The sequence below is a fragment of the Salvelinus alpinus genome, chromosome 1 (genome assembly GCF_045679555.1).
Source record: "Salvelinus alpinus chromosome 1, SLU_Salpinus.1, whole genome shotgun sequence".
NCBI lineage: Eukaryota > Metazoa > Chordata > Actinopteri > Salmoniformes > Salmonidae > Salvelinus > Salvelinus alpinus.
This window is the reverse complement of record NC_092086.1, coordinates 75,262,791-75,277,623: the sequence shown is the minus strand read 5'-3', so window position 1 is coordinate 75,277,623 and position 14,833 is coordinate 75,262,791. Positions and strand designations below refer to the sequence as shown.

Sequence of the window (14,833 nt, the reverse complement as noted above, 5' to 3'; positions counted from 1 at the left end):
CGTGAAGAGGGCACGACAAAACCTTTTCCCCCTCAGGAGACTGAAAATATTTGGCATGGGTCCCCAGATCCTCAAAAGGTTCTACAGCTGCACCATCGAGAGCATCCTGACTGGTTGCATCCCCGCCTGGTATGACAACTGCTCGGCATCTGACCGCAAGGCGCTACAGAGGGTAGTGCGTACGGCCCAGTACATCACTGGGGCCAAGCTTCTTGCCATCCAGGACCTATATAATAGGCGGTGTCAGAGGAAAGCCCATAAAATTGTCAGAGACTCCAGTCACCCAAGTTATAGACTGTTCTCTCTGCTACCGCACGGCAAGCGGTACCAGAGAGCCAAGTCTAGGACCAAAAGGCTCCTCAACAGCTTCTATCCCCAAGCCATAAGACTGCTGAACAATTAATAAAATCGCCACTAGACTATTTACATTGCCCCCCCTCCCTTTTGTACACTGCTGCTATTCGCTGTTTATTATCTATGTATAGTCACTTCACCCCTACCTACATGTACAAATTACCTCAACTAACCTGTTCCCCCGCACACAGACTCGGTACCGGTACCCCCTCTGTATATAGCCTCGTTATTGTTATTCTTATTGTGTTACTTTTTATTATATTTGGTAAATATTTACCTGTTTGTCATTAAAAACAAGTTTGATAAAATATTGCAGCAGAATTTACAACATGTTTGCACTAAGTTCAGTAGGGAATAAATCACGAAAGGTAGAACGAAAATTAAAGGTTACAGACTTGCGGTGAGGAACAAGGTAGTCAAAATAAAATGTCATTGATTAGCTTTGTTTCTCGTCTTTTAATTCCTCAGTAAAAAATAACGGCTGCAAACTTTGAACAGGTGCAAAAGCTTCGTATATTTGGTCATATAAGTGTACATTGAATACATGCAGACTTTCTGGAAGAGTTCCGGCCCATTGTGTGAGATGGTGTAGTAGTTTAATTTGACTTTGGGGACCCTAGCAGTACCCAATGAAATGGCTGCCAGCACCCTCTCCCTGAACTCCTCACAACACGATGAGGATGGGGCGGGGCAGAGCAGGTGGTGCTCTATCAACACATCCACCACCCAGCGAGAGGAAGAGGATACAAAAGCACAACTGCTTCAAAGTGTGTTTTCAATGTATACTAAGTAGTCGTGTTGCACGGTATACCTCTTCATTTTTTCTTCACTTTCGGTACTTCTGTCAAATGTGTCTCACGTCATCTACTGGTTGAGAGAGGATCAAGTCTGTCTATCAGCACAGCCATTGTCCTCTTATAGCACGAAAGCACAGTGCCTGTTGCACTTCCTCATTCCTAGCTCTAGCCTGTCCTGAAGAACAACTCCTCTCACTGGGAGTCTGGGCTGCATCACCACTTATGCTGCACAGAAGTTAACACACTTGAATAATGCAACATGGCATGTTGCAATTTTGAAACTAGCAACGCGCATGCCCCGCCCAGCTGAGGATCTGTCTTTTAGCCATCTATTCCCTGTGTTTGAGGGGCGCTAAATCCGCTTGTTACTTAAATCTCGCTGGATTGACTGCTTTAATTTTACTCCTGCAACTCATTTCATACTTTTGCTTGTGTCTGTCAATTTTTCCCCCCATGAACGTTACGACCGCTGAAATGCTTGTAATGACCTGTCAACGCTTCATCGGAGATTGAACTCACCGTCTCGAAACATCACAAGAAAGAGAAGAAAAATCACTTTATTTTGATGGGTGTTCATTTTTTGTGTAATTGGGAAAAAGTTATAATCTAACACAGTTGAAATGTTTATAAATTAGATGTGCTGAAATGAAAGCAACTTTCGAAAATGAGCTCTCGGATGAAAGTGATATTATGTATGATCTCGCAAACATCGTAAAGTATGTTTATGTGACTGCAGTTAGGGTAGACTGAGAAAGTGTTGGTGGTTGCAGCCTTGTTCCTCCCTTTGCGTTAATGTATTCATATATGCAACAACAAAAAACTGGATTATAAAAATTCCAAAAGTTTGGAGTATCTTAATTCATTGTTCAAATGTGCATTTATTAGAATAGTTTTTAAAACCTTTTAACAATTTCGATGACCATTGCTATTGAATCATTTCTGTTCACAAAAGAAAGCTTACAGCAGAAGCTAACATCAATTGACTATCCTAGTACCTTGCTTGTAATCATATGTAAACCAAAATGCTAAATGCTGCTGATTTTCACCCAAAAACTTTATTCATTCACTTCATCTCCCCTGCCTCACATCTCTCCCAAGATCATATTTGCTCAAGCCTAGAACTTAGTGTGTGTATGACGTCATGGGTCTTAAAGAGACAGCACGCACTTTTACAAAAGAAGAGATTGCTTCTTCTATGCAAATAATAAAATAAGCCCCAAATGGAAGGTAAACATTGTTTTTCATCTGTAGCCCCATGAATTCAGCCAAAACAAGCTCAATAACTCATTGCATGCACACACTCCTATTGAATATGTATTCACCTGTATTGTTAATAGGCCTAGGCTACATCTTGATTCACCCAGTTTATCAATAGACTAGAGATTGACCTTTCAAATAAATTGCATGCTTGTATAATTGTTTTCTTAATGCATCCATTCAAACATCTACAATTTCAAATGTTATGATATTGAACTCAAAAGAACTGTCTGGATCGAGTGCCATTCTGTAACTGGCTAATACACCTTCTTTTTTCCCTTGGTATCGTTTTGCTATAGTTTTGGTATCGAGCTTTGTGATGCTGAACCTGGTATCGATATCAAAGTCAAAATTCTGATATCGTGACAACACTACAAAGTAGTGCTGCTACATTGTATGCAAAAGTAAGCCATTACTATAGTTCATTTTCAGCGTGTCATGGTGACGATCGATGAATCCAGTATTTCAGATAGTGCAGTAGTGGGAATAGGAGATACCCTAAAAAGGAAATATTATTGTACTTCTATTCTTGCCAAGGTTCAATAATTATTGGTAACACTTTATATATGGATAGTCAATCTGTAGATGCTCTACAGACTATCAGTAACGTTCAATTTAACTATCTACTAACACTAACCTTAACCCTTATCCTAACCCTAAACTTAACCCTAACCCTAGCCCTTATTCTAAACCTAACCCTAACCTTAGCAAGCAGTTGCTTATCAACAAATAGTTTGTTGAGAGTATGACAATCTGTAGAGCATCTACAGATGGACTATCCAAATAAAGTGTGACCTAATATTTTGCCAAGGTTTAGTCCAAGTGCAGTATATCACAACTTCCGCGTGTCAGAACATAGCCCATATTTGAGCCATATTGCCATTTTTGTTCAATCAGTTAGAGAGGTGAGCCAGCAACTGCAGTGTTGCCAGTTCTAATCCAGTGTCCGACAAGAAAAAATCTGTCTGGAAGTGACCTGGCAACTGGAAGGTTGCTGGTATCAATTCCTAGATGCCATTACCTGCTGTTGTGCCCTTGAGCAAGGCACATAACCCCCCACAACAACAGGTCCCCAGTGTGGCAGCCCCCTGCACCTCTCCATAAACCTGTATGTGTGTCTTTCGGAGGGGTTGGGTTAAAAGCGGAAGTCAAATTTGTGTGCAATTGGCTAATAAAGTAATCTTAATCTTAATCAACAGCGAGCCGCCCGACACCTGTTATTTTCCAGAAGGTTGAAGCTTACTCAGCCATGAAGGACAAGCGCATACACTTTACTGCGGCTCTCACATTTCCTGCTCCGAAGACAAGATGCTTCAGCACCAACCAGAGAGTGCAGTGACCTCCATCAGTGTGGGGTCATTGGGAAAACATGAGCATCTTTTTCCATGTTGACATGTTTTTAAGAACAAGGCCCTATTGGGAGACTACTGCTTTCAGTGTACCTTACATGTCCTCGACATTGGATAATGTGCTCTCTCCATCTTGGAGTAAAATGGCAGCCAGGCAGCTAAGCGGGGAATTGATTAAATGCAGTCTTTGCATTGTAGCAGAATGAAGAATGATAGTACTTCTGGGGACTACAGACTTTTCACAGAAATTGGATCAGCTCCCTGCTAAGAGCACAGCCAAATTGAAAGAGCAATTGCTTGTATCTAAAAATGCTATTCCTGAGTCAGAAGCAGCTGTAGCATCTGAATAGGTCTTTTGTCTGGGTAAAAATACTGTGCATTTGGAAGGCTGGATCAAACTCATTGGGCTCCCCAGTTGGAATTCAAACTGCAGCGTAACCAACAAATAACGTCTTGTACTGAACTTGAATTGAGAGAGTCCGATGATTTTGGGGGCTCTTACTTGGGTGTATGCCTTTATATTTGGAAAATTTGATCAGGGACAAAGTGGGATCCAATTACCTGGGTAGAAGTCTTTGGATTTGGACAGCTTGATGGTGGCGCCCGTCTCTTTCTGCAGCTGTACGATGGTCTGGCCGCCTTTGCCAATTATGGAGCCGGCCGCATAGCTGGGGATCAGCACCTTCAGGAAGTACTCACCCTCCTCTGGAAGGACATAGAGAGAGAGAGACGAACAGGCAGGAGAGGTTCAGAGCTAGTAAAGAAGCTGTAGTCTACACACATACACCATACTGCAAGTAACCCAGACACCTCAGCTGATACATGCCTCTGGCTCCATTCACACTGGCTCCATTCAATCATTCTCAATAGGAACATGTAAGCGTCAGATCAGATGCAAACAGTTGAATAGGTAGCTAGCCACATATATTCTTGTCAGACTGACACTTTGGTAGGAAGGTATCTAAAGGTATTTTTCATTTCGGAGTGTGATTCTTTTGTAGCCTCTAGTCCCATATTTCATCAGAGTTTGGTGACACGTTCTGTGTTCTGTCCCAGATTTCCTGTGGAGTAAATGCTGACCTCCTTTCCAGTTTGCAGAGGTCTAATTTTAACTGTTTTCAATGAGTTTTAGTATCATTTATCAGAATCTTCTGACAAAATATCTAATTCATGGTTCAATCCAAGCCAAGTCCTACAATGTAAAAAAAAATAATTATAATCTCAATCCGAGAGACAAAGGGCAGCATAAACATCATCGGAATGGTGAGAATTATAGGATGTATTAACATTACTCAGACTATTACTCACACAGGACTATGTCGAAACATATGCTTGCGGTGCATGAAATCCAACCAATTGTGATCCAGAGTAATAACTGTTAGAGATGCTAGCATAAGGAAACAAAATCCCTCTGATTTGTTCAAATTGGATACTGCCAAAAAGACAGACTCAATCTCCTCCCGTTGAAAAGGGGGTTCAGTGGCTTACAACACTGTCTTGTATCAGTCAGTGATTGATATCATGTCAGCTCAAAGAATTCACAGATCAAACCTTCTGTTCTTCATCCTTTTAATCGAGAATGTTCCACTCCACATACTGGCTAATCAAGAAGATTTAATCATCACCCAGGTGAGCAGTGTGTGTCACTCCAAACAAATCCAGATTGGGTAGCAATTGGGTAGAGCAATCAACCCAATGTTGGGATTGGACTCTGTGCCAATTACTGCGAATACCAACCCAAAGATGGTGGATTGGTCAGAGGTCCGGTCTGCTTAAGGGATGGCTCTCCCATAGATACCAATGCAATAGCAGCTGGTTCTGGTCTGCTTAGTTCATTAACTGTAGATTAACCAGAAAAAGATTGCGACTGGGATGTCTCACTTCCTCTTCCGTCTCTGTACCAACCAACACCTGGTTGTGCTATTCCAGACATAAGTAATCAACATGGGAGACAGACATGCGATCAATATATGAACCTGTGAGAAAAATGAGTACTCAATGTCACCCCAGAAATCAATTAGATAATAATAGCCTAAATAATTCTTCAATCATCTGTGCTGGTATGACCCAAAAAGTATCTAGTATGGTTTTCAGATATCAACTACTAGTTTTAACATTCCTTTTTCAATGAATGACTCCAATTTGGGACTTCTTCAATGCTTCATCAGCAAGGGTGACGTCACTCTGTCAAGAACGTACATTCAAAGAAGTGTTTATATCAGTATACAAACGTCTTTTTAATACAGACCAGCACACAAAAAAGATAATGACGATATCAAACCGTAGTTGTTCGTTTTAATGGTGATTTTGGTTGACAACGCCAAGATGCGTGTTTGCCTGTGTCGTCGTTGTATAGCTTCATGCAGGGGGATGGATTTGCAGGCTCGTCCAGGGAAGATGGATGGATGGAGGTCTGCACACATCGATGTCACTGTTCTAAGACTGACCTTCTGTTTGCCTCTTAAATGGGCTCATTAGATCCTGATCACAATGAATGTGGCACTGTGACATCTAGGGATTTCAGTCACTCTACGTGTCAACTCTCTACTGATTCTTTTAACATGCCCCTCATGTTCCATTTGGATTTTGATAGGTCTCTCAATAAAGTCATGACACGTTGATATCTAAAATCCAAAGTCAATTCTGTTAACTCGGACTAAAGGACCTTCCTTACTGGTCACACATTAGTCTACTAGAACCAACATTTATATGAAAATTCACACCACCTTCACATGTCTAGTCCGTCAACACATTTATATTGTAAATCACACCGATGAATGATAGAGCCTTTCTGAGAACATCCATTAGTCCTCTATCAATCGGAGAGAAACCATTATGACAATCTGACACAAACCATACTCCTTTAGCCAAGGCACTTTTTCTGCTTGGATTTCTGCTTTCTACTCCATTAATCTTCCCCTTTCAGAGAAAAAAGTTTTCCCTTCCAGGAAAAAAAAAGAATAGATGACCTTGATGAAAAAGTAAAAACCATGGCTTAGACATTGACATTGTCTTCATGGAAGTACAGACTTTTCTACTGTCAGTCAGAGGACACATGTTATTACAACTCTCCACACAGGATAAACTGAACAATAGGAATGGAAATGTCCTCTATTAGACCTGTGTTGGCAGGGGTGCACAAGTTCCCGTTTCTATGTGTCTTAAAACCAGGGTGAACCCAGCAGGGGAGAGCATGCCATTGAGATTCACTCCATTGCCCTCACAGGTAGCGTTTGCAGTCATTAGTCAATAATTAATTTCGTCCTAGCGTCTGAAAAATCACACTAACAGGTTTCAATGGCGTCATGTAGTAGAGTAAACATGGCAATCTGTTGCTGCAATCCGTCAGGGGAATGGGAGCAGTATGGGGCAGGTTGGGAAGCTAAGCCAGTCGGGGCTGTTGAGTTCAAACCCCATGCATCCAATACTGGAGGGATGGCTTGAAGGAGAGACACGGACACTGAGCCAAACGTGTTTAGTGAAGTCACTCAAGGGGGGTGGGTCAGGAGGAAATGCCTTGTGACCACCCCCCACTCCCTCCAAATACCCACTCTGCATGTCAATGGACCAACCTGGCGCTGACAGGCAGCAAGAACGATGGAACAAAATGGGCAATAATGAGCAGAATAGATTTTACGTAGTCAAGTATAAAGAGTTGAGTGTGATAAATGAATTCAACAAGTCATGACAAAAACAGTTTGGCTCTTACCCATTCTGAGATCTGCTGGTAAAATCCTCTGTCAGATCGCCATCAATACCGGGGTACAATCTTGTAAGGGTACCTTAACGTTAGGCTAGTCATAGGTGCAATGGTGGCGTTGAGGAATGCGGCCAGTCAACCTTTTTCACAGAGGTCTAATACATCAGTGGGTGCAAAAAAAAGATTTCACCGCAACATCCAAGCCATGCCTGCAGCTGGCCAGAGCCTCAATTGTATGAGAAAATGCTAATGCAGGCTCTCAGTATTTTCAGTGAAAGACGCCACGCATTGTTCAAGCCTGCACCGGTTTGAAGGGGGGGGTCTTCCCTGCCGCATCACCCTTTTCACTGCTCTCATCCATATTCATCGAGTGGCCTGTCCGTCTGCAGCAGCGTGGCGACTGACACCTGCCCTGGCCAATCGGCAGTCTCCTCCCTAGCACGTCATTCCCCAACCACCCCCCACAATGCCTGTCCCCGAAAAAATATATTTTCTTCCACACTCCGCCTCTTTTGACGCAGCACTATAAAGCATAGCAACCCATTCACTTTCTTTTTCCGTGAAAATGACAAACTGGTTTGTGCGTTTCATTGGAGAGAACGTGGGGTGACCTTGAGCGATGGCTGAAAAGGTGTGTGGATGCGGTGAGTGGAGGAGGAGAGGACTGATCTGATAGTGTGTGCCGTACACCCCATCTCATCCACCCCTCTTCCCTCAAACGGCCATGTTTGAGTGGGAGGGGGGCCCTCATCAACCACTGCAAATGGCAGTGCCGCAGAATGGTGGAGGGGGGAAGGGGTGGGGGGCAACGAAGCCAATCACTACGTCTATAAATCTTGTAGACTATAGAGCGAGGTATCCTACGTGTGTGTGTGTGTGTGTGTGTGTGTGTGTGTGTGTGTGTGTGTGTGTGTGTGTGTGTGTGTGTGTGTGTGTGTGTGTGTGTGTGTGTGTCTTTGTGTGTGTGTCTTTGTGTATCTATGTGAGAGAGAGTCTGTGTGTGTGAGGGGAGGGGGGTTGGCTCCGCTCAATAGTAATTTCCAGGGAACCTCTAGAAACACTAGTACCATTTTCATAGTCTCTTTGTTCCTTTTCTAGATTAATTTCCAATGTATTTAAATCACAGAGCAAACTGAAGTAATAACTGAGGCACATAAGCATCTGGGCAAACGTCTTACTGTAAATTCTACCGATGAACCGTTCACTGTGTCACCCGGACTCACTTGTGTACATAAGCATTGTCTCTCTGTAGGCTCCCTCCTCTCTTCCTCTGCCACCTGGCAAATTCATAGTCTGCTCACGTCACATCTCTCTGCAAGGGCACCTGTGTCCTTCTCACAAAAAAATCACCAGCTCACATTCCTGTGCCAACCTTTCCATTAGCAACATTACCATATCATACATAATCCTTCAACTACACAGGCTTAGGAAAGGCACCCAGGCCAGTAAAAGGGGCTCGGGACATGGGAAATTACAGGCTAAATTAGCATGAGCGATGAATGAAAGAGGAGAGGGGTGTTGCTGATAAAAGAAGCAATAGGCTACCTCTTCCTCGAGTTGGGCAGTAATTCGCCAGCAATCCTAAATGCACAATAGGCACACGGCAGTAAAAAAACAGCAGAGCCGTACTCCTTTGTTATGGTAACTGCCAGTCATGTTAATGATCAACAGGAATGATGTAATCAATATCAGACACAATTTGTAATGTAATGACCATGATGGCTGAGGATCATCAAGCAGTGTCACCAGAAAAATACTTATTACATATGTATTATATACGGTGTCCTCAGAAAGTATTCACACCCCCTCACTTTTTCCAAATGTTGTTGTTATAGCCCAAATTTAAAATTGATTAAATTCAGATTTTGTGTCACTGGCTACACACTGGCTACCCCATAATGTCAAGGTGGAATTATGTTTTAGAGATTTGTACAAATTAATAAAAAATTTAAAGCTGAAATGTCTTCAGTTAATAAGTATTCAACCTGGGGCGGCAGGTAGCCTAGTGGTTAGTGTTGGGGCAGTAACCGAAAGGTTGCTAGATCAGTTAACCCACTGTTCCTAGGCTGTCATTGTAAATAAGAATTTGTTCTTAACTGACTTGCCTAGTTAAATAAAATAAAAACCCATGTGTTATGGCAAGCCAAATAAGTTCAGGAGTACAAATGTGCTTCATAAGTTGCATGGATTCACTCTGTGTACAATAATAGTGTTTAACATGATTTTTGAATGACTACGTCATCTCTGTACCCCACACATACATATAATTCTAAGGTCCCTCAGTCAAGCAGTGAATTTCAAACAGGGAGGTTTTCCAATGCCTCACAAAGAAGGGCACCTACTGGTAGATGGGTAAAAGCATTTTTTTAAAGCAGACATTGAATATCCCTTTGAGCTTGGTGTAATTAATAATTACACTTTGGATGGTGTATCAATACACCCAGTCACTACAAAGATACAGGCATCCTTAAATGTGGAAGACACATTTCAGTTGAATGCATTCAGTTGTACAACTGACTAGGTATCCCCCTTTCCCTTTCCTTCCCCTTCCTAACTCAGTTGCCGGAGAGTAACGAAACAACTCAGGGATTTCACCATGAGACCAATGGTGACTTTAAAACAGTTACAAAGTTTAATGGCTGTGATAGGAAACTGAGGATGGATCAACAACATTGTAGTTACTCCACCATACTAACCTAAATAACAGAGTGAAAAGAAGGAAGCCTGTACAGAATACAAATATTCCTAAATTTGAATCCTGTTTGCAAAAAGAGACAAAAGTAAAACTGCAAACAAATTGGCAAATAAATTAACTATGTCCTGAATACAAATAGTTATTTGGGGCAAATCCAACACAACACATCACTGAGTACCACTCTTCATATTTTCAAGCATATTGGATAAGGATGAAAAGAAACGAAAGGACATGATTTGTGACACAACGTTCATCCTGTTAAGACAAGTTCCCTCCAAGCTATGGTGATCATCTACCTCTAGAAAATGATTACATTGCTGCATTAGAGAACATTATTTCTTCAAGTTGAGTTAATCACATACTTTTTTATTATGGGAGTGCAAGAGATGATTGACAACATTATATATTCCCTGCAGTCTGGGGATGGCACATGTTGAATAAATGTGTCCTACCAAATGAGGATTGGAACGGTCCCCCATCTGAACTGTCTAAATGGTCATCATGGGGGACACCTTCCAGGGGTTGCTGGCTATCAATGATCCAGGTCAACAAGTAGTGTTTACCATGATTTGCGAGGATTGGAACGGTCTCCCATTTGAACTGTCCAAATGGTCATCATGGGGTATACCATGATGACCATTTGCTGGCTATCAATGATCCAGGTCAACAAGTACCCCAGCTCATCTATCTCTGGTCTTACCAGTCTTCATACGCTCCCTACGAGCAACAGCACTTGTCTTCTTTAAGTAGATTATTATGTTTTTCCACAGGACCTTAGAAAGACAAAACAATATAGAAATTACATTAGTTATTGTGTATGATATTGTTTGTGTTACATTTCTGTGACACAAATACATTTAAGAGCCACTGTGTTGTTACACATTTCATTCTGTACGGAGCAGACATGGAGAGAAGAGAGAACACGCACATCGAGAGGGATTAGAAAGCATACTTTTATGACTACTGAATACCAACTATCAATCACTTAGATTATGTATTTTCAGGCTCGCGAAGCAACTGTTTCTAATCCCTCTCGATGTGCATCTTCTCTCTTCTCTCCATGTCTGCTCCATACAGACCGGACAAGTTTAAGTAAGCGCACAATTGATTATGGTCATTGTAGTTATTTACTCAATTTTCTACACTAAACTATGTAGAATATTGGCCTTTTGGAAACTACAACTCCCTACTACATCGCACAGTTCAGGCTTGATCTGATTTATCTCCACTGAACCTGCACATTGAGCTCACAGAAAAAGAAAAAAAAACTAAATGGAATTCAAATAATTGAACCAACATCAGTCAATTAGTTGTTTAAAAACCCCAAAAATAACCAACATTTGAGTTAATCGCTCAGCACTAGTATTTACAAACAAGCGTGAAAATGTGTTTCACTGAGTTGTGGCTGAATGACGACATTAAGAACATACAGCTGGCGGGTTATACACTCTATCGGCAGGATAGAACAGCAGCCTCTGGTAAGACATGGGGCGGGGGCCTATGCATATATGTAAAACAACAGCTGGTGCACGATATCTAAGGAAGTCTCAAGGTTTTGCTTGCCTGAGGTAGAGTATCTCATGATAAACTGTAGACCACACTATCGACTTAAGAGTTTTCATCTGTATTTTTCGTAGCTGTCTACATACCATCACAGACCGATGCTGGCACTAAAACCACACTCAATGAGCTGTATTCCGCCATAAGCAAAAAGAAAAACGCTCATCCAGAGGCAGCGCTCCTAGTGGCCGGGGACTTTAATGCAGGGGAAACTTAAATCCATTTTACCAAATTTCTATCAGCATGTTAAATGTGCAACCAGAAGGAAATAAATTCTATACCACCATTACTCCACACACAGAGACACGTACAAAGCTCTCCCTTGACCTCCATTTGGCAAAGCTATAGGCTACCTGCATATAGCTAAGATCCTCCTGATTCCTGCTTACAAGCAAAAATGAAAGCAGGAAACACCAATGACTCGGTCTATAAAAAGTGGTAAGATGAAGCAGATGCTAAACTACAGGACTGTTTTGCTAGCACAGACTGGAATATGTTCCGGGATACTTCCGAAGGCATGGAGTACACCACATCAGTCACTGGCTTTATCAATAAGTGCATCGAGGACGTCATCCCCACAGTGACTGTACGTACATACCCCAACCAGAAGCCATGGATTACAGGCAACATTCGCACTGAGCTAAAGGGTAGAGCTGCTGCTTTCAAGAAGCGGGACTCTAACCTGGGAGCTTATAAGAAATCCCGCTATGCCCTCCAACAAACCCGTCAGGATGCTCTCGATGGTGCAGCTGTAAAACCTTTTGAGGATCTGAGGACCCATGCCAAATCTTTTCAGTCTCCTGAGGGGGAATATGCTTTGTTGTGCCCTCATTACGACTGTCTTAGTGTGTTTGGAGCATGATGATGTGAACACCAAGGAACTTGAAGCTCTCAACCTGCTCCACTACAAACCCATCAATGAGAATGGGGGCGTGCTCAGTCCTCCTTTTCCTGTAGTCCACAATCATCTCATTTGTCTTGATCACGTTGAGGGAGAGGTTGTTGTCCTGGCACCAAACGGCCAGGTCTCTGACCGCCTCCCTATATGCTGTCTCATCGTCGTCTCACTGTTGTGTCATCGGCAAACTTGATGATGGTGTTGGAGTCGTGCCTGGCCGTGCAGTCATGAGTGAACAGGGAGTACAGGAGGGGACTGAGCACGCACCCCTGGGGGGCCCCCGTGTTGAGGATAAGTGTCGCAGATGTGTTGTTACCTACCCTTACCACCTCTGGCGGGCCGTCTGGATGCCCAGGATCCAGTTGCAGAAAGAGGTGTTTAGTCCCAGGGTCCTTAGCTTAGCAATCGGTTTGTATTGCTAGTACTCTACGGATTGGGATTATGGTCATTGTTTAGCTGGCTAGCTAGCTAGCTAAATTACATATCTAAACCAAACACCCCAAATTAAAGTTAGCTAGCTAATGTTAGCTGTCCCGTATGTGTGATGTTTGGATGTACCGATCCTGTGCAGGTGTTGTTTAATGTAGTCTGCAACTGTGAGGACGATCAGCTGTCCGTCCTGTCTCCCTGTAGCACTGTCTTAGGCATCTCACAGTACGGACATTGCAATTTATTGCCCTGGCCACATCTGCAGCCCTCATGCCTCCTTGCAGCATGCCTAAGGTACGCTCACGCAGATGAGCAGGGACCCTGGCCATCTTTCTTTTGGTGTTTTTCCAGAGTCAGTAGAAAGGCATCTTTAGTGTCCTTACTTTTCATAACTGTGACCTTAATTGCCTGCCGTCTGTAAGCTGTTAGTGTCTTAACGACCGTTCCACAGGTGCATGTTCATTAATTGTTTATGAGAATCAGTGTTTAAACTCTTTATAATGAAGATCTGTGAAGTTATTTGGATTTTTACGAATTATCTTTGAAAGACAGGGTCCTGAAAAAGGGACGTTTCTTTTTTTGCTGAGTTTATATACACTACCGTTCAAAAGTTTGGGGTCATTTAGAAATGTCCTTGTTTTTGAAAGAAAATCTACTTTTTTGTCCATTAAAATAACATCAAATTGATCAGAAATAAAGTGTAGACATTGTTGATGTTGTAAATGACTACATCATTTATGGAATATCTACATAGGCGTACAGAAGCCCGTTAACAGCAACCATCACTCCTGTGTTCCAATGGCACGTTGTGTTAGCTAATCAAAGTTTATCATTTTGAAAGGCTAATTGATCATTAGAAAACCCTTTTGCAATTATGTTCGCACAGCTGAAAACTGTAGTGCTGACTAATTAAAGAAGCAATAAAACTGGCCTTCTTTAGACTAGTTGAGTATCTGGAGCATCAGCATTTGTGGGTTCGATTACAGGCTCAAAATGGCCAGAAACAAAGACCTTTCTTCTGAAACTCGTCAGTCTATTCTTGTTCTGAGAAATTAAGGCTATTCCATGCGAGAAATTGCCAAGAAACTGAAGATCTCGTACAACGCTGTGTACTACTCCCTTCACAGAACAGCGCAATCTGGCTCTAACCAGAATAGAAAGAGGAGTGGGAGGCCCCGGTGCACAACTGAGCAAGAGGACAAGTACATTAGAGTGTCTAGTTTGAGAAACAGACGCCTCACAAGTCCTCAACTGGCAACTTCATTGAAAAGTACCAGCAAAACACCAGTCTCAACGTCAACAGTGAAGAGGCGACCCCGGGATGCTGACCTTGGCAGAGTTGCAAAGAAAAAGACATATCTCAGACTGTCCAATAAAAATAAAAGATTAAGATGGTCAAAAGAACACAGACACTGGACAGAGGATCTCTGGCTAGAAGGCCAGCATCCCGGAGTCGCCTCTTCACTGTTGACGTTGAGACTGGTGTTTTGCGGGTACTATTTAATGAAGCTGCCAGTTGAGGACTTGTGAGGCGTCTGTTTCTCTTGAATTCAGGGCCGACAGACACGTTCCATACTTTCTTCCCCTTCCACTTGCCTCTTCCATTTTTGCGGTAATGCTGCAATTAGTTGGTTTTAATTTTGAGTACATACATTTTTAGCTTGATATTGTTTGTTAAGTTAGCGAACAGCTCCATTGTATCACTGTTATTAGTGGACAGAACCGTTAGCTAACATTAGCTAGCAAATTATCTAACTATCTAGCTTGCTAACATTAAGTCACAGAGAACAAACC

At 42.4% G+C, this 14,833-nt stretch overlaps 1 protein-coding gene across 2 annotated transcripts in view; it reads right to left on the bottom strand.

Annotated features, from left to right (window-relative positions):
- The window catches only part of nova1 (NOVA alternative splicing regulator 1), a 74,711-nt gene that overhangs the window by 24,866 nt on the left and 35,012 nt on the right, over nt 1–14,833 (bottom strand). The window contains exons 2-3 of one of the 2 annotated variants that reach the window (XM_071359251.1): nt 10,853–10,925; nt 4,319–4,462 (exon numbers count right to left, since the gene is read on the bottom strand). In XM_071359251.1, coding sequence (XP_071215352.1) covers nt 4,319–4,462; nt 10,853–10,862 — 154 coding nt within the window. In that variant the 5' untranslated portion in view covers nt 10,863–10,925. Of the gene's footprint in view, nt 1–4,318; nt 4,463–7,466; nt 8,056–10,852; nt 10,926–14,833 lie in introns of those variants that run through there. The other variant, XM_071359326.1, reaches the window with a different exon arrangement.